Source organism: Pygocentrus nattereri, chromosome 24 (genome assembly GCF_015220715.1).
Source record: "Pygocentrus nattereri isolate fPygNat1 chromosome 24, fPygNat1.pri, whole genome shotgun sequence".
NCBI classification, from domain to species: domain Eukaryota; kingdom Metazoa; phylum Chordata; class Actinopteri; order Characiformes; family Serrasalmidae; genus Pygocentrus; species Pygocentrus nattereri.
This window is the reverse complement of record NC_051234.1, coordinates 6,848,049-6,868,976: the sequence shown is the minus strand read 5'-3', so window position 1 is coordinate 6,868,976 and position 20,928 is coordinate 6,848,049. Positions and strand designations below refer to the sequence as shown.

At 41.0% G+C, this 20,928-nt stretch overlaps 1 protein-coding gene across 4 annotated transcripts in view; it reads left to right on the top strand.

The window, feature by feature from the left end:
- The window catches only part of rundc3b (RUN domain containing 3b), a 76,653-nt gene that overhangs the window by 24,901 nt on the left and 30,824 nt on the right, over positions 1-20,928 (top strand). For all 4 annotated transcript variants that reach the window (XM_017719804.2, XM_037533877.1, XM_017719802.2 and 1 more), the window contains exons 2-8: positions 273-388; positions 3,713-3,846; positions 5,412-5,497; positions 6,885-6,974; positions 9,336-9,416; positions 10,835-11,006; positions 14,925-15,082. In XM_017719804.2, coding sequence (XP_017575293.2) covers positions 273-388; positions 3,713-3,846; positions 5,412-5,497; positions 6,885-6,974; positions 9,336-9,416; positions 10,835-11,006; positions 14,925-15,082 — 837 coding nt within the window. The remainder of the gene's footprint in view (positions 1-272; positions 389-3,712; positions 3,847-5,411; positions 5,498-6,884; positions 6,975-9,335; positions 9,417-10,834; positions 11,007-14,924; positions 15,083-20,928) is intronic.

Genomic DNA, 20,928 nt, shown 5'->3' with positions numbered 1-20,928 from the left:
ACAAAATTAGATTCTATTGTTTACATCAGCAAACTTTTAGATGTTGGCTAAAATGTTTTTATTTTTTTTTCATTTTATTTTTTTATAAACTTCTTTGGATGAAAGCTCATGTAATTGCATCATCGCTGATTAGCTGATGAGCTGAATCATTAAGGAGAACACTTCATCATCCATGAATGATGAAATCATTCATTCCAGAACACTTTGAGTTGCTGTGTTGTAGCTGCATTCAATTTCCTTCAAATGAGAACATGGCTGATGTGTTTCTGCAGGTTTTCGGTGAAAACGCTGATCGATCGCTCCTGTTTTGAGACTATAGATGACGCGTCTCCTGAATTCATCAACTTTGTCTCTATTCTGGAACAGATACTCAGCCATCGGCTCAAAGGTAGGACTATTTTAAGCTTGTGTCTTATAAAGAACACACAAAATGGGGTATATTCTGTGTTTTTTTCCTACCACACACAACGTAGAGGGTAGTAGTAGTAGTAGTAGTAGTAGTAGTAGTAGTAGTAGTAGTAGTGGTAGTGGTGGTGGTGGTGGTGGTGTTTATTTTATACTTATATATTGTATTGCATTACTCCTCCTTCTCCTCTCCCCATTACACTTTCACACTGAGGTATTACAGAGGATATTGATTTCTGGCAACAACAAAAAAATACATCAGTTCATTAATTCTATGAAATAATAAAAACATCCATTTGTTTTTTGTTCGTTATTTCATAGAATTATCATATTTGTCGTTTTTTTTGTGTTTGTTAACACAGTATTGCAGTAATATTCTTATTTTATTGTTAAATTTTGTCTGGAAACAAAATTAAAATCTTGAACCAACCAACATAAAATTGTCCAGGCATCTTTGTAGATACAGCCAAGCAAGCGTTGCCATAGGCTAGTCCTTCAGGAGCTGAACTGAAGACCTTATGCATTAGATTAACTGACTAATGTAACACGATTGGTTGATTCCATGGTCCCTACATAGTAAATCAAAATGTGATGATGAATGGGACTGATTTTGTGAGAGTTTCGTAGAAGTCCTCAGTCTCCTCGAAGTCCCAGATACGTCATTGACTGAAATTTGTCAAATTTAATTAGGTCCGTTTAACATTTTAGGAGCACTTTAATGTCCTACAATTACAAACTGTAGTCCATCTGTTACTCCCATTTTACTCTGTTCTTCAATGGTCAGGACCCACACAGGACCACCACAGAGCAGGTATTATTTGGGTGGTGGATCATTCTCAGCACTGCAGTGACACTGACATGGTGGTGGCGTGTTAGTGTGTTGCGCTGGTGCGAGTGGATCAGAAACAGCAGTGCTGCTGGACAGTAGCTCATCTGATGCTGCACAGTTTGTGTTGGTCATCCTCTAGTCCTTCATCAGTGGTCACAGGACGCTTCCCACAGGCTGGATATTTTTGGTTGGTAGACTATTCTCAGGCCAGCAATGACAGTGAGGTGTTTTAAAACTCTAACAGCACTGCTGTGTCTGATTCACTCAGACCACCGCAACACACACTAACACCGGTGGGAATGATCCACCGCCCAAATAATACCTCCTCTGTGGGGGTCCTGACCATTTACAACAGGGAGAAAGGGGGCAAACAAATTATGCAAAGAAACAGATGGACAAATTACTTAGAGACTGTAGCTCATAAGTTGGTGGACAATTTTTGTTAAGTCATCCCCTTCATCAGTGGTCAGTTTCTGACCACAGAGCTGCTCTTGGCTGGATATTTTAGGTGGTGGACCACTCTCAAATTTGAGATTGTCACTGATGTGCTGAGAATGATCCATCACCTAAATAATACCTGATCAACGGTGGTCCTGTGGTCAGAAACTGTCCAATGCGTGAGGTAGAGGAGGCTGACAACCTGCGCCCCACCACATGAGCTAAAGTAAGTACACTAATATAATGTGCCTAAAAGGTAGGCGGTGGTCAGAGTGACTAGTGAGTGAAAGCACAAGGTGGCGGTTTCTAATAAAGCGGATGCTGAGTGTTCTGCAAAGCTGTAATTATGCAGCTCTAAATCCACTTCTAAGTAATCCTAATGTCTCTACGTATTAGTGCCATGTTATTTGTCATCCAGAGACTTCGCCTTAATGCTCACTGCAGAACATTAAGGTGAGCAGACTTTCGCAGTGGAAAATGCTTCTTTTTTCCCCTCCATGTAAAGTGTAAACAAACAGAAGTTTCCATTAGAAGTCATTAGCCACCTGAGGTACAGTTGTGAACGGAATCTATTAGCATTATGCGGACATTATGCATGCAGAGCCGGGCGCAGCGTCTCACTTTCCCTCAGTCTCTTTCTCATTCATTTCATCTCCCCTCCGGTGGCAGGTGGCTCACAGCATACAGTGAGTGACTTGGCAAAAATGCAGACAGAACCTTATATACACTCTCTCTGGAACTCGTGTTGTGTGTTGCTTCGTACAGGGGTTGGTCAGCAGGTTGTCCATTTAGCGTTTATTATTTTTACTATCGAAGGTCAACAGATGCCACACTATGTGGATAACTGACCATCACACCTATAAGAGCTTGTCAGACATTACTTTCCAAAATGATGGCCATTATTATGGACCCTCCCTTGCTTGCAGTGATGTTCCCATTGATCCCAGTGGGTTTGAGTTCGGGACTCTGTGCAGGGCACTGGAGTTCCTCCACACCAAACTTGTCACACTGTGTGTTTATGGACCTCATAGGGGCATTCAACCTTTACTGGAACTAAGGGGCTGAGCCCAAACCCTAAAAATTATAGCCCTGGACCATTATCCTTCCTTCACCAAACTCTAATGCGTGATGCATCAGTCCAGAGAAAACATGTCTACTACTACACAGTCCAGTGGCCGTGGGCTTTACATCACTCCAGCCAACGCTTAGCATTGCACACGATGGCCTTAAGCTTCTGTGCAACGGATGGCCATGGAATCCTATTTAATTAAGCTCTCAACACAGTCCTTGTGCTGATGTTGTGTCCAGAGGCAGTTTAGACCTCTGTAGTGAGAGAAGCAACAAAGGATAGGTAAGTTTTATGCACTCCATGCTTCAGCACTTAGCAGCCCCGCTCTGTGTGTGTTTGCTTGGTCTACAACTTATGTGGCTAAGCTGTTGTCTCTTCCAGGCACTTTCATTTCACAATAATGGCGCATACAGTTGATTGATACAGATCTAGTAGGGTAGATCATTCAAAAATTGACATGTGTTAAAGGTGTCACCCTCCCCTAAGCGTGTTTAGCTGTCCAATGATCTTGCATTAGCGGCATTTTGAAGGGATGCAGTGATGCTTCATGTGTCTTAGATGAAGCCAGTGCCAGCCTTCACCCTTGTAGCTTGGTAGTATCATGTGATCTGGGGAGACATGGCTATTGAGTGGGAATTGACCACGTCAAAATTGGGTAAAATTGCCACCCCAACAAAAAAATTATGTAGAAGCCTTAAAGCCTGAAATTTGCCAGGGATGAAGCTAATGAAGCACACTTCAGACACCAAACCTGTCTTGGCTGATTACCTACATTTGAGATAAAGGTGAAAACTAAATGAACTGGACAACATGCAAAATTCCCACCTCCTCCCCCTGACATGTACATCCCTCAATCCTTCTTGCTTTCTAGTGTGAAGCGGAGGCTGTCCAGCACCCTAGACTAAACTCTCCTAGGTCTTTCTTTAATCTGTATTTTTCTTCTCCCGCCACCCCCCCCCCTCTCTCTGCAGGTCAGGTCAGTTGGTTTGGCTATGAGAGCCCTCGTAGTTTCTGGGATTATGTCCGTGTGGCCTGTAGCAAAGTCCCTCACAGCTGCATCCACAGCATTGAGAGCATGGAGAATGTCCGCAGCTCCAGAGCCAAGGTAATAATGATAATACAGTTGTATGAACAAGTTTAGGCACCTCTTCGCCTAATGACGTTGTTTTGAAGTGAAAAGAAGTAAATTACGTTGTTTTGTTTTTTTTAAATATTTTTTTCCTTCAAATATTAGTGCACAGTTACTTTTAGATTTCATTCATTTAAAAATGAAAAGAATAAAATGGTAATTGTTGCATGTTAAAAGAAAAAAAAAGGGTTGGACACCATTTCAGTTGTAAAGTGTCAGAACTTGATGTACTCTCTAGGCTTTAACTGTCTCCTTAGGACTCGTCAAAGAAGCTGAGGTTCTGAAAATAAGCCGATTGGTGCCTACAAAGCAGGGGAAGGCTATAAAAAGCTATCAGAGTGCTTCCAGCTCACAATGTCTACTGTACGAAATGGCATTAAGAAATGGCAGTTAAGGGGAACTGTGGAAGGGATGCCTTGCTTGCACAAACATGGTCTGCATGGAAATATCAACAACTTCTGGAAAAAAAAAAATGTGACAGTTAAGCAACAGCAAGGTTGGCTTTTACTAGAAGACATTTATATAAAACATACCTCAAAATCCAGCATGATCAACTTGAAGAAACACAAGCTGAAGCTTTGTGAATGGCCCTCAGAGTCCCCTGACCTGTACATGATTGACAATTTGTGGGTTGTTTTTAAACATGTTGTGCATATAAAACTGACCAAGAATATCACAGAACTAGAAACTCTCTGCAGGGAAGCGTAGTTGAAGACCCCCAGTGTCAGCACCCCCTAGTGTTAAGTGTGCTTAACAGCATACAACTGTCTGTCCAACAGCTTATACATACAGTGAGTCCTGTAAAGTACTGTGAAAAAGTCAGAGACCTCAACCACAGAAACCTCAACAAGTAAATATAAAATGACTTGTTCAGTATTCGTCCAGTCTTTGCATCACTCGTCCGTTCTGTTTTTTCATTCTTTGAAATCTGCAGGGATTTTTTTCCACACCTCCAAAGTTCAGTCTTAGAAGTAGTATTTTCTGCTTCTCACAGTCTGAGTAAACTCAAACACAGTGATGATGAGGTCTGGACTCTGGGGTGGCCAGTCCATTTTTCTGAAAATATCAGCAGCTTCCAGGTTAACTGCAAAATTCCCTTTCTCAGTGAGGTTCTTCTAGACAGCTACACATCCTTTCAGACCCATAGCACTGAGTCGTCTTCTCACAGTGGAAGGATAGACAGAAACTCCTGTGGATGCCTTCAGATCTGAAGCAGCTTGTTTTTCTCCTCTTTCTCAAAGATGAAAGTCCTTAAATACTGTTCATTTGTCTGATAGGGGCAGTTTTGGTGGTTTACCAGGTCTTGCATGGCTCATTTTCTCTGTATCTTTTGTTACATTTTTTGAATTCCAGGTTTTTAACACTTACATCTAATCTACTCAAATGAAAAATGACTTTTGATTAATGGCAGCTTTGAGTGGAAATGGAACTTTTGCTGTAGGCTTTTTTTTGTTGGGTTTTGTTTGAAGATAAAAATAGTTTGAGTAAAAATAGCATTTAAAGAAATGAATATGCTCTCTCTCTCTTTCTCTCCCTCTCAGGGTCGTGCGTGGATCAGAGTTGCGTTGATGGAGAAGCGTTTGTCTGAATACATCTCTGCAGCTTTGAGAGACTTCAAAACCACAAGGTCTTTCTCTCTTTCTAAGAGGCGTACCAAGCTGCTGTGTGGGTGGCAGTAGTGGTTTTTGTGGTTTAGCTTGTCAGTGGATTGCTTATGTTAAAGATGCCACTTTACAGTTCAGAATAGCAACAGCAGCGCCGGGAGACACTTGACTTACATCAAGAAATCTATTCTCTCTCTCAACGTTAGCTCTATTACTCAACAACAGCAAAACACTGCACCCCATCCACCCTAACCTTTTAACATGCACACCAAATAAAATATATAAATTAAGTTTATTTTGAAACTGAGTTGCGTGGATGTGGGAGTGATGTCTCACTAATGTCCTTCAGATTGGACAAGCGCTATGGGGGTGCTACCGAACGGGTCTAAAATGAATGGGCTCCTAAGGAGCTTTTATCATTTGTAACTGCTGTTTTTATATAGAACAGTTCTGTCATTTTCTGAAAGCAGAACTTTGTAAAATATTTCAAAATATTTCACCTTGAGTGCTTTTGAACTCAAGTTATAGAACTGCTTCCGTAAGCCAACAGATACTCAGTAGCAGTAATGCCAACCAATCAGCGCTCAGTAGCAGTAATGCCAACCAATCAGCGCTCAGTAGCAGTAATGCTAACCAGTCAGCTCTCAGTCGCAGTAATGCTAACCAGTCAGCGCTCAGTCGCAGTAATGCTAACCAGTCAGCGCTCAGTCGCAGTCAGCGCTCAGTCGCAGTAATGCTAACCAGTCAGCGCTCAGTCGCAGTCAGCGCTCAGTCGCAGTAATGCTAACCAGTCAGCGCTCAGTCGCAGTCAGCGCTCAGTCGCAGTAATGCTAACCAGTCAGCGCTCAGTCGCAGTCAGCGCTCAGTCGCAGTAATGCTAACCAGTCAGCGCTCAGTCGCAGTCAGCGCTCAGTCGCAGTAATGCTAACCAGTCAGCGCTCAGTCGCAGTCAGCGCTCAGTCGCAGTAATGCTAACCAGTCAGCGCTCAGTCGCAGTAATGCCAACCAGTCAGCGCTCAGTCGCAGTAATGCCAACCAGTCAGCGCTCAGTCGCAGTAATGCCAACCAGTCAGCGCTCAGTCGCAGTAATGCCAACCAGTCAGCGCTCAGTCACAAGGTCCTGCACAAATGGTTAGAAACAAGCTAAACTTTTCCTTTTTAGCGATTTTCACACCTTTCACCCCCATTCATTGAGGACTTGCTTGCTCCCTCTAGTGTTTAGCAGACCGACATTTTTTATATAATGGGCGAAATGGGAAGCGTCCAGGCTCCCCTGACAAATGGTCTTGTTTCTTCTTGTCTCTCAGTTTTATAGTTCAAAGCTTTTGTTCTGTTTATTTATGACTTATGCAGGTGTAAACAAGGATGGGAATGATTTTGTTTGTGGCTTTGTTCTGTGTTTTTTACCAGGCGGTTTTACGAGGATGGGGCCATAATGCTGGGTGAGGAGGCAGGGCTGCTTGCGGATACTCTGATTGGTCTAAATGCTATTGACTTCAGGTACGTTTTCTCTCTCTCTCTCTCTCTCTCTCTCTCTCTCTCTCTCTCTCTCTCTCTCTCTCTCTCTCTGTCTCTGTCTCTGTCTCTCTCTCTCTCTCTCTCTCTCTCTCTCTCTCTCTCTCTCTCTGTGTCCCCCCCCCCGTGTCTGTCTCTCTCTCTCTCTGTGTCTCCCCCCCCTCTCTCTCTGTGTCTCTCTCTCTCTCTCTCTCTCTCTCTCTGTCTCCCTCCCCCCGTGTCTCTCTCTCTCTCTCTCTCTATCTCTATCTCTGTGCCCCCCCCGTGTCTCTCTCTCTCTCTCTCTCTCTCTCTCTCTCTCTCTCTCTCTCTGTGTCTCCCTCCCCCCCGTGTCTGTCTCTCTCTCTCTCTCTCTCTCTCTCTCTCTCTCTCTCTCTCTCTCTCTCTCTCTCTCTCTGTGGGGTGGTATTGACATTGAGCCATGTATCAGTCAGGCAGAATGTTAATGATTCATTAAAAAGCTGCTGCTCCGTATGCGCCTGCTGATTTAAGCCCGTCACTGTACAGGCTCACACAGACTCTTTCATGTGTGTCCAATGAAAATTAGTGTACAGTACTGTGCAAAGGTCTTCATCTGAGAAAATATGTAAGGCAATTTTTCTAAAAACTAAGGATGTATTTCTTTTGAAAGTCTAACACTACAGTAAATGCAAATACATCCCCAATTTCCAATGAAGTTGGGACATTTTGTAAAACATAAAAACAGAATATGATGATTTGTAAATCATTTTCAACATATATTCAATTAAATACACTACAAAGACAAGATATTTAATGTTCAAACGGATAAACTTTATTGTTATTTGCAAATATTCACTCATTTTGAATTTGATGCCTGCAACACGTTCCAAAGAAGATGGGACAGGGGCGTGTTTACCACTGTGTTACATCACCTTTCCTTTAACAACACTCTAAGTGTTTGGGAACTGAAGACACTAATTGTTGAAGCTTTGTAGGAATTCTTTCCCATTCTTGCTTGATGTACAACTTCAGTTGCTCAACAGTCCGGGGTCTCCGTTGTCGTATTTTGTGCTTCATAATGCGCCACACATTTTCAATGGGTGACAGGTCTGGACTGCAGGCAGGCCAGTCTAGTACCCGCACTCTTTTACTACGAAACCACACTGTTGTAACACGTGCAGAATGTGGCTTGCCATTGTCTTGCTGAAATAAGCAGGACGTCCCTGAAAAAGACGTTGCTTAGATGGCAGCATATGTTGCTCCAAAACCTGCATGTACCTTTCAGCATTGATGGTGCCTTCACAGATGTACAAGTGACCCATGCCATGGGCACTAACACACCCCCGTACCATCAAAGATGCTGGCTCAACTTCATTGGAATTGGGGTTGTATATGGATTAAAATATGTCATTGTATGTGATTCTTTTACCTTAATCTCCAAAGCTTTGCTTGAGGAAGTCCAGTGTTTACAGCTATAATCCAACACCTAGTTTATCTAATCAATCCTTCATTTAAGTAAATCCGGTGCTGCCGATGGAAATAAACGAAGCCATACAGTAGTTTGAGCGCAGCCTCCAAACCAAACCTAAAAAGAAGAAAGTCTTGTTATGTAGGTTATGTTTTGGTATAGTGTTTTGACCTGGCTGCCCAAAGACCTATAGATTTAGATGGAATTGGTCCTCCACAGGCAGGTGGGTGATACAGTTTTGCCAGAGGACGTCTGTGATGCTTATGACCAAATAGCACAGGATAAGAAATCTCAGTATAAACATAAAGAGACTAAAACCAAATGGCTACTTAGTTTATGCACTGCCCACACAAGGGAAAAAAAAAGAGTAGAAAACACATCAAAACATTTCATTTTGGTCTTATTTCATTTACTCTAAGCATTAACGTGTCTGTGTTAAATTGAATCAATGTGTTTTTATCATTAGTTTGGGAATTCGCAGCCAACCGTCAACATAGCCGAATAACATCAATGTTAATTTCTGTAATTTTGCATGTTTTGATGTTCAGAGTTGACTTCACTTTAGCCTCAGATAACACAAGTAAATGAGTAAGTGACTTCATACTTAAACAACATGAACAATTATCTGGCAAAAGGCACTAGAAGCTTTCCTGATGCGGGCATGCTCAGTTCAGGGACGGGCCCAATTCAGATGAGACTAAAATAAATGAGAAACGATAAGAAGCGATAATTGCTTTACCCCACATCCCCATAGTTAATCCGATGGAATCATGGAGTAGAGCATAAGACATTGCTGTATGTGTAAAGCAGGCTGTATGAGTTAAGTCTGTGAAAGCCGAAAAACAAAATATAAACATAAAGGAAGTTATAAATAAGAAAATGTAAATGAAACAATAATCATGCTGTTTATTTGGTAGTTTCTGTCTGAAGGGCGAGGGTTTGGATGGAACCTATCCTGCTGTCATCGACTACACACCTTACCTCAAGTTCACACAAAGGTAAAACTAAACTACTATCTATTCACTCACATGCACAATAACACGTGCATCAACTTCTATCTTACATATAAATTTGAGATATTTCTGAGGAGATTAGATGTTAAATACTCAGCTTGCTCAGTGAAGGAAAGTGTTAAAGGAAAATAAGTTGAGGAAAAAAAATCAAAAGTTTTGAAAAAATCGACATTTCAAATATGTATTAAGCTACACCGATCAGGCATAACATTGTGACCACCTCCTTGTTTCTACACTCATTGTCCAGGTGTTTAAAAACTCCAGCCACACTGCTGTGTCTGATCCACTCAGACCAGTGCAACACACTCTAACACACCACCACCATGTAAAATGGACAATGAGTATAGAAGAAAGGAGGTGGTTGTAATGTTATACCTGATTGGTGTATAAAGAAACTCCTAACCAAAATACCTGGACCTGGTAGACCACTAGAGCTGTTATCACCAGGTAGTCAACAGTGCTTAAACAGTTCATATTTGAAAGATGAGGAGAAATCACATCTGGCAAAAAAAAAAAAATCCACAGGTGTTTGTGTCCATCCATCCACGGTGAGAAGACAACTCGGTGAGATTTGCACTAGAACACATTACCGGGCAGAGGTTCACAAACACGGTTTCTTTGCCCTAATATGACTCCGATCTGTTTTCAGGACTGTCTGGACACAAATCTGATCTTTTCAAATCCGGCCATGTGACCTTAATGTGATGCTCAGATCAGAGTTTGTCTGCTTTTTTTTTTCCTCTGTGCCGTCATTCAGAGTTACTCTGGCAGCAGCGCCGAACAGAAGTTAAAGCTGTAAACAGTGGAAAAGCAGCTCATCTCACCTTGTTCTCCTTCGTCTGGCTCTAATAATGAAGCTGAGAGCTGATCAGAGTTGATGATCTTCTCAGCGAAGCTCGTTCTGCTCGTTAGTTTGTGCTGATGATGCAGTGATTCAGTCACGTGAACTTACTGAGTAGGAGGAGCTCATGAGGGTCATTTCAGGACGCCGGTTTGTTCACATTAATGACGGCTCTGAATCACTTACCTAAATGAGTGTGAACCATCGAGTCAGAGAGATCAGATTTGAGCAACGAGGCTTAGTCCAGAACTGCATATCTGAGATGTGGAGTTAGCTTTTATGAGCTGCTGAGTCTAAATTTTATCCACAGTTATTTAACAGAACATTAAACCAACTTCTAGGACTGAACTTTAGAGCTGTGAAAAACTATCCCTCCAGATTTCTGAAAGAGTGGATAAAAGAGCCTGTGATAAAGGCTAATTATGACAAAAAGGTTTTACGTTTAGTTATTGAGGCCGTAGTCTTAGTTTTTCTTTCTGCTTTTTGCTGAAAAATGAATAACTTTTGCTTAATGGTTGCTTTTACTGGAAATTAAATAAATGAAGGTTTTTCTGTGTCTCAGCTCAGACAGTATCAGCAGCGATGAGGAGGAGATGCGAACTCTGGGCAGCAGCGGCAGTGAAGCCAGCACACCGGAATCCAACATGGCTGCGAGCTTCCGCACTGACCTGAGCAGCTGGTACAGCAAATACAAGAGAGTAGAGCAGAAATATAGAGTGGTCCTGGAACAGAAGGCAAGTCTGTGTGTGTGTGTGTGTGTGTGTGTGTGCGTGTGTGTGTGCGTGCACGTACAAACAAGTACAGTCTGTGTAGTTTCACGGTAATTTACTCTCACTAAGCACTTTATTAAGTACACCTCCTTGTTTCTACACTCATTGTCCATTTTATCAGCTCCACTTACTGTATAGCTGCACTTTGTAGTTCTACAGTTACAGACTGTAGTCCATCTGTTTCTCTGATACTTTGTTAGCCCCCTTTACCCTGTTCTTCAGTGGTCAGGACCCCCATGGACCCTCACAGAGCAGGTACTATTTGGGTGGTGGATCATTCTCAGCACAGCAGTAACACTAATGTGGTGGTGATGGTGTGTTAGTGCGTGTTGTGCTGGTATGGGTAGATCAGACACAGCAGGGCTGCTGGAGCTTTTAAACATCCACAAATGAAGAACTAAGAGATGACCAACACAAACTGTGCAGCAGCAGATGAGCTATCGTCTCCTGATTTTACGTCTACAAGGTAGGAGTGTCTAATAGAGTGGACAGTGAGTAGACACAGTGTATAAAAACTCCAGCAGCTTTTTGTATGTAGTCCTAGATTGGCACGAACTGGATATGTATAACCAATGTGACCTTAATGAGAACACTCAGAATTTAAGAATAAGAATTTTTTTTTTTACTGCACGTTTGCCATCATCTGGGATTAATGATGCAGTGCCTAACCTGAATGCACTGCAGTGCCTATCCTGAACTTGGAGCCAGTAAATCCTGCAAAAGCATCTGACCCTAACATAACATATAACTGATAGCTGGTCAGAGCTAATTATCTTTGTGAAGGTTTGTTTTGCTGGTAAGTTTGTTGTACCTGATGCACGTGGCTCATTCATTGACATATTTTTCGGATGTGTACTTGCAGGTCATTTCAGGATGTGGTTTCATTCGTGCAAATGACTGATTTAGATTTGAAAAAGATCAAATTCATGTGTAAACACAGCTTTTAAAACATAAGATCAAGACAAAAAAAATAATAAAAATCTGATTTGTGCCATGTCAGCCTGGCGATAAATTGGTTGGATATTTTAGGTAGTGGACCACTCTCAGCCTTACAGCGACACTAACAAATTGCGCAGCACCAGATCGGCTTTAGTGTGTAACGCTACGTCTGTATAGTAATAATAAGGTAAGTAGAGCTCATTATGTGGCTTGAGAGCTGCAGTACTGTGCAAAAGTCTTTGGCAGCTAAGCAAGTTGTTTTAAACTGCAGTTATCATCCAATATCGGGCTTGGCCCAAGTTAACAAGTCCATGTAATAACTGTGAGCAATGAAGAGAAAACTGGAACCAAGCCGCCTAACCAGTTCACAAGATATCAGCTCTTCTTAAAAAACAAGCTTTTGCTGCCTACTGTGGGCCATATTAGTGGAAACTTTAAAGCCTCCTCTGTTGCAGAAGTTGCTTAAGCAAGTTGTACAATAGAAATGTACTGTGCAGCCATATGTGTTTGTGCACATGCTTAGAGTGTAGTAATACACCTATTTTAGTTCAGTACAGTTTGTGATACTTTTTCCTCTCCAAATTGCTTTCCAGTGATAATTACATTGGCTTAAATGAGTAAAAAGGTGGATCATCATGGTGGATCATTCTTAGCACTGCAGTAACACTGACATGGTGGTGGTGTGTTAGTGTGTGTTGTGTTGGTACAAGTGGATCAGACACAGCAGAGCTGCTGGAGTTTTTAAACACCTCAGTGTCACTGCTGGACCGAGAATAGTCCACTAACCAAAAAGTACCTGCTCTGTGAGGGTCCACGGGGGTCCTGACCACTGAAGAACAGGGTAAAAGGGATCTAACAGAGTATCAGAGAAACAGATGGACTACAGTCTGTAACTGTAGAACTACAAAGTGCAGCTATACAGTAAGTGGAGCTGATAAAATGGACAGTGAGCGTAGAAACAAGAAGGTGGTTATCATGTTATGCCTGATTGTTGTGTGTATACACTGCCTGGCCAAAAAAAAGGTCACCAACTGGATTTAACTAAGCAAATAGGTAAGAGCCTCCCATTGGATAATTACTGCAAGGGTGATTATGTTTCAGCTGGCAGCAAGTTATTTAACCCTAACTGATGCAGTGAGTAGCTTCTCATTTGTTAAACAACCATGTGGAAAGATGCATCCTGTGGTCGTGGAGAAGATAATCCATTTCAGTGGGGAAACATCATCTTCGAGGAAGGAATGTGCTCTGAAAAAAAATCCTGAATGATCGCAATCAGCGATCACTTAAACGCTTGGTGACATCAAGTCGTATAAAAACAACAGTAGAACTCAGGGAGGTGTTTAATAGTGAAAGTGAGAGCATTTCCACACGCACAATGTGAAGGGGACTCAAGGGATTGCGACTAAACTGCTGTGTAACCTCAAGAAAACCACTTATCAGTGAGGCTAACTGGCAAAAACTTGGTAGGTCATGTGGTCTGATGAGTCCAGATTTACCCTGTTCCAGAGTGATGGGTGCATCATGCCTAGCACCTACCATACAAGCCTGTGGGGGCAGTGCTATGATCTGGGGTTGCTGCAGTTGGTCAGGTCTAGGTTCAGCAACGTTATGTGCCCAAAGAATGAGGTCTGCTGACTACCTGAATAAACTGAACGACCAGGTTATTCCATCAATGGATTTTTTTCAATGCCAGGATTCATCAGGCTCAAGTTGTGAAAGAGTGGTTCAGGGAGTATTTACACATGGATTGGCCACCACAGAGTCCAGACCTGAACCCCATTGAGAATCTTTGGGATGTGCTGGAGAAGACTTTGTACAGTGGCCCAAATCTCCCATCATCAATAGATGATCTTGGGGGAAAAAATAAAGCAACTCTGGACAGAAATAAATGTGACATTGCAGAAGCTTGTGGAAACGATGCCACAGCGAATGCATGTCGTAATCAAAGCTAAAGGCAGTCCAACGAAATATTACAGTGTGTGTGATCTTTTTTTTTGGCCAGGCAGTGTATATATAATACATAAAATGTTATTTTTACTAGCACGGACACAGTGATTGTAAGATGCCTCAGATTATTCCGTTTATTCAGTTTAAAGCACCTGAGAAAATTTGAGTCTAAAAACTATTCTTCTAGTCACTAAGCATTTATTTTATTAGTGCAGGAAAACAGTAATACTACAATAAATACAAATAAAATTAAGGTAATACAGTAGTAATTTTATATATATTATATAACCTTTTTCCAAACCTCTCAGTATATACCTCTCACAGACCATTATTATATACCATATATTAGTGTATATATATTTTGTGTGTGTGTGTGTGTGTGTGTGTGTATATATATATATATATATATATATATATATATATATATATATATATATATGTATGTGACATTGTTGCATACATGTATTTCTAGTATATTTATATTTCTAGTATATTTATATATTTATACTAAGATGATTTATATATTTTTATTAAGATGTTAGCTGGACATTATGCTGCTACTCTGTACCTGCACTGTACACTTTATATACAGATCACTGTTTACATCTCTTTACAAATAGTACTTCTGCATTTATTGTACTGTACTGCAATTCACCAGCACATTTCTGTCTATATACCTGATACACTTGTATATCTGACTATGCACTAACTGTCTATACATCCAATACATCTATAACACTTGCCTATGCACATCTACGTTCAACACCTGTACCTACACCTGTACCTATGTTCAACACCTGTACCTAATGCACGTTTTGTCTGTCTTTGCACTGTTTACTATTCATCTTTTATTACTGCACTGGAAAAGTAGCCCGATAGTGTTTCGTTATACTGTACTACCCTGTATTTTATAATGACAAATTTGAACTGAATTGAATTTACACCTTTAAAATTTGTATGACCTCATGTTGTACTGAATAAAATGTTTGCGTACAGGGTTATCTGGAGGAGCTGGTGCGTTTGAGAGAAGCTCAGCTGTCGGAGTCTGTTTCCCAAAACAAAGCTTTATTGCAGCGCTTTACAGAGGCTGACATCAGCCACAAACTGGAGAAGGAGCAGCTGGAGTACATCATACTGGAGCTTCAAGACCAACTGTGAGTACACACTGCTGTGTATACACAGGATTAGCACGTGGGTTTGTGGTGAGGGAGGGTGGGTTGGATTGTTTAGTCTGATGCAACAACACTTTGATGATTGATACATCAGTCATGTGGCACTGGGCCCTTTCTAATTTTTTAATTGACCATCCTGGCCACCTTTCAGCAAGAAGAGCATTTCAAATTAAAACACTATACAAAATACAGCAATGCACACACATTTTTTCAGTACATAGGGAAATTTGTTGAGGGCTTTTAAAAACTAGCCAGATGATTAACACATTACTACTAACAGTTATTAAAAGTGATAAAAAAGCATTGTTTTATTGACATTTTATATGTGTCAGTATATAAAGACTTCACACTTCAACCGTGCTCGGAACATTGACATACCTGGATCATCAAATTACAAATGATTATTTTTTATTTAGATCATGGTACGCTATATGACATCTGTGCAGTAGAGATCTGCATGGCGCTGTGTTGTTTTTTTCTTTTTTCTTTTGTTTTTTCCTTCTTTCTTTTTCAGTCCCATGACCGCACACTCCTGCAAGATTTCTCTTGCAGAAAATCTGATTCATTTGTCCTGCTCCCACCCGCAACCGAAACCTTTTGTCCCGCTCCTGCCTGCGCAGTTCTGTCAAGGCTAACTGACGTCCAACATTTGACACAATCTGTTCACAAATACATTATTCTCTGCTGAAATAGTACAGTACTCATGGTCATCAGACTCACTGTGACATAACTTCACCATAGGCTATGTATTCCCAGTAAACACAAAGCAGAAATTAAACTACAGAATGGTTCTTTTTTGGTATTTTGCTGAGCTCGGCAGCTGAAGGCTGTGCCGTCTCTGTTAGCTAAAAGAATTTGCATGTTGTTCCTGTAATCAGTTGCTTGGCATTCTTTTAGAATGTCTCCATCCATTTGAGTGACATCCCATTCTTAATCCATAGGGTTTAATATGATGCTGTCCCACCCTTGGCAGCTATAACAGCTTCAACTTTTCTGGGAAGGCTTTCCACAAGGATTAGGAGTGTGCTTATAGGAATTCTTGACCGTTCTTCCAGAAGCACATTTGTGAGGTCAGACATTGATGTTGGACGAGAAGGCCTGGCTCACAGTCTCCGCTCTAATTCATCCCAAAGGTGTTCTGTCGGGTTGAGGTCAGGACTCTGTGCAGGCCAGTCAAGTTCTTCCACACCAAACTCGCTCATCCACGTCTTTATGGGCCTACTTTGTGCAGTGCTTCACAGTCATATTGGAATAGGAAGGCGCTGTCCCCAAACTGTTCCCACAAAGTTGGGACCGTGAAATTGTCCAAAATCTCTTGGTGCTGAAGCATTAAGAGTTCTTTATACTGGGCACAATGGAGTCAGACAAGTACCGTTCTCCTGGCAACCGCCAAACCCAGACTTGTCCATCGGATTGATTGAGAAGCGTGATGAATCATTCCAGAGAACACGTCTCCACTGCTCTAGAGTCCCATGGCGGCGCTTTACACCACTGCATTCAATGCTTTGCATTGCGCTTGGTGATATAAGGCTTGGATGCAGCTGCTCAGTCATGGAAACCCATTCCATGAAGCTCTCTATGCAATTCTTGAGCTAATCTGAAGGCCACATGAAGTTTGGAGGTCTGTAGTGATTGACTCTGCAGAAAGTTGGCGACTTCTGCGCACTATGCGCCTCAGCCTCCGCTGACCCCGCTCTGTCATTTTATGGGGCTGACCACTTTGTGGCGGAGTTGCCGTCATTCCCAATCACTTCTACTTTGTTATAATCCCACTGACGGTTGACTGTGGAATATTTAGTAGTGAGGAAATTTCACAATTGGACTTGGCGTCCGATCACGGTACCGCGCTGGAATTCACTGAGCTCCTGAGAGCGACCCATTCTTTCACTCATGTTTGTAGAACCAGTCTGCAGGCCTAGGTGCTTGGTTTTATACACCTGTCGCCATGGAAGTGACAGGAACACCTAAATTCAATTATTTAGATCACCTGGGTAAGCACCCTACAAATATACTAATAAGAGTCCTTGGGCCCCCGCGACCCTGACGGAGAAGCGGCTTAGAAAATGGATGGATGGATGGATGGAGTCCTTGGGCAAGACTCCTAACTCGGGTGGTGCTGTGTAAAAAAAAAATGATTAAATTGTAATCCGCTCTGGATAAGAGAGCCTGCCAAATGCCATAAATGTATTGAGTCTCATGTTCATACCACACTGGTGAATGAGTTAGAAATTGTCCACAAGGCTTTTTCTATTAGCCTGTTTATTCCTTTGAAAATGTTTGTGTGCCCTACTCAATACTGCAGCGGAGACGCATCCTGACCACATTATACTCTTATCTCCTTAAGATAATGTTGCTATGGAAACTCCAAGCCATCAATGAGTTGACGTGGTGGCAGCGTTATGGAGGCAGGAGGGGGGCGAGGGATGTGACTGATGAGTAAAGAAGGAGACAGCATCGATAATTTGGTGGAATTTTTAAGCTTTGAGGAGAGCGTGATAATTTGAAGGATAAGGTGAAACCAGACCTGACAGTTAGATCAAGTAGAAAAAGAGGCAAAAGAAGTTAACGATGGGGCCGAACTACCTTCATCCAGTGAGCAGCTGGTGAGGTATACAAAATTTGATAGGTTTGAACACAGCTGACTTGTTTTGTTGATTTTCTAAGTGAAAATAAGTTAATACATCCTCTACAGAGAACACACTTATGAGTCATTCTATGGAAACGTCCACTTCTGTGTCATTAGCGTTTACAGATATGTTACACTTGAAAAACATGTTAAGGTTACAATTTATTTATATTTAAAAACACGTTCTTTGAACAATTATGCCTTCTTGAGACATCAGTTTAGCAATATTGTTTTTTAAACCAACTATGTAGAATTTCAAGCACCTCAGAAGAGCTCATCCCCATAGTCATGTATAAAGGCTGAGTGCCATATTTTGAAGTATAAAACACGTTTTTATAAAATTTTAACTGCAGTTATCTACACATGACTATGGAATATGTGATTTAAATGACAAAGAAAACAAATGCCAAATAAATATTATAAATAATAGTTCCCCAAGAGTCGTGTCACTGGTGTTACTGTACAATAAACATAATAATACAATACAACACAATAATAATCTATTATTTTGAATTAAAAATCACACTGATGACGTCACTCGACTTCCTTTTACCTGTTTTCTGAGGATCTATGAAGAAAAGCACATGGTGAGTCCACTGTGTCTTTTCAGTTATCAGAAATTCTCTTTTAGCTCATGATTTCATATTAAGCTTTTAGCTGAAGTCACATACAAATGGATTAAATTACATTTTTTGTGGATGTTCCATGATTGACAACATGTGGTTTGATGCCATTTTGTAAAATGCATTTTTCATTAAAAATGTCTCTGGTGTTACTGTCCTTATGTGGGACACCAATGACTCCTATGGATAGATAAAAAATGGGCCGTTTTTATAAAATGACCTATATGACATTTTTTTCTTGACGTTTTAGTGAACAATTTCTATTTGTTGGCAGAGTTTAACAGATTTGATGCTAGGTTAAAAAAAATGTCACTAAAGGGGTCTGAAAGTTGCTTAATAATAATAATAATAATAATAATAATAATAATGTTATGCAGGGCTTTGAAAGCGAGTAGTAAAATGTTTACTTTTATACTGGACCGGACCGGCAGCCAGTGTAGCTGAGAGAGAACGGGGGTGATGTGAGCTGAATGCTTAGTATGGGTGAGAGCTGCAGAATTCTGAATGTACTGTAGCTTTTGTATAGACTTTACAGGGAGACCAACAAAGAGGGAGTTACAGTCGTCAGTACGGGACATAATGAAGGCATGAACCAAAGTTTTTGCATCATCATCAGGCAGGAACAGGCGAAGACAAGCAATGTTACATAAGTGGAAGAATGCTCTTAGTGAGGAACTTGATATGCAGATCAAAATGAAGCGATGGGTCGAGTAACACACCAAGATTTCTAACAACATGTGCATCTAATCTAAATCTAGCAACAAAGTCGTTAAGTTGGCAAAACTGATTATTTAGTTTTCTGACTTTTTCCTGGTTTCACTTTCCCCTCTTTGTATCAGCGCCGTCTGTCAGCGAGTTCCCACACCACCAATCAGGGACCCTCTTTACAGTAGAAATGATTGGTGTGTTTATTTGGCTGTTGGCATAGAATAGACATTTAATACGTCATCATTTTTAAAAACAGGCATCATCTTAAAATACGTTGGTGTAGCTTATTATACCTTACTGTACAGTGCAAACTAAATGATGCTTGTGCAGTGCTACACACTGTGTTAGCATGTGCTTTGCAGCACTCTGGGTTCTAACCTTATTTACATGTGCAATCCTCACCAGATTGCACAACATACTGTTCTTGGACGATATCTGTTTGTAATCAGGTAGCGGCAGAGCACTTGCCTGCCGCATTCAAAAGCGCTACTTAGGGCTAAACAGAAGTATCATTAGATTATGATGTTAATGTACTTCAATTCCCAACTGTGCATGTCCAAATGTGCTAGCACAGTGGAAAGCAGGCACTTCACAGCTACAGAGGTGGCCTGTATTATTAATGAGGCCTCGGAAGTGTGCGATTTGTCTTGTGCAGACAAGCCAGCATTTCACTGCTGATTCTTGGCTTTGTGGTTCTGAAGGCCAGTGTCACATTCCTTGGGCGTTTTCTTCTGTAAAAATGGATCATCTTCACTGCGAGAAGCCATCATGTCTTTAAAAAGACTGAGATCAAAAACAAGACCATTAAATGCTTGTGATGATTGCCGTGCCATAAAAATCCTGCTCATTGCTGTTTACAAGCCCTGAAGTGTTTGTTATTTGCATAACTGCACTCAAAAACAGTTTCTGCCGAGCGATAAGTGTTTGTTTCAGAAAATAACGGAGGCTGTTGTGCTGTACTTGGTAGTTTTATTTAATCTAGAATGTCTGCTTTCTATTATTATTACCACTTTGTTCTCCATTTTGGAGGAACAGTCATATTTAGACAATTTCACCCTGACCCTTTCAGTACTTTTGCTTTGAAGTTATGAGGCTAAAGTAGCTAAACACTAAGAGAAGCTTACAACTGACAAATTAGCATCATGCAGACTGAATTCTTCATCACATAAATGCCTCAAACAATCCTGAGCTGCAGTATGTATGTTTTGGGGAATTGGAGACCTCTTTGGTGGAAATGTGTAATTGCATGCAAAGTGCGGAAGATTTTGTAACATCAATTGTGCTTAAGACCCTTCACTGTGCGAACGAATCTGATGACTGCAAGCACACAGTTTTCACTCTGAGAATTTGAGTGAATTATCTACTTTTATCGTCATATCTTCATCTGTGTAAAGCTGATTTTACATTTGAGACCTAAACATCAAGCCAGAACTTCTTTTTTTAAACCTGTGTGATGTTAATACATATACGTTAATACAATCTATGATGTGGTGTGAAAAACTAGTGAAATCCAACCTGATTGCAGGCTACGCAAGGCAACTTTGAGCAATGCATGCACACCATATTTTAGTGTGTTTTCTTTCTCCTGACTCTTCTACTTCCTTTAGTTTTAACAAAATAAAAAAAAACTTATATAGTGCAGCTTTTTTAATCCCAAGTTGACTTTCTGACGGGGTTTCTCTATACAGACAAAAATCAAGATGAGGCCTGGGAGCTACTGCTAGTTTATATAGTTTTGTCTTTTCATAATGATTTTGTACATTTATTTATTTATTTGTTTATTTATTTATTTATTATTTTACCCAGTGACATGTGAAGCGCCACTGCCTCTTTTTGAACTGCTTCTAACGCAGCATCATTGAACAGCTCCA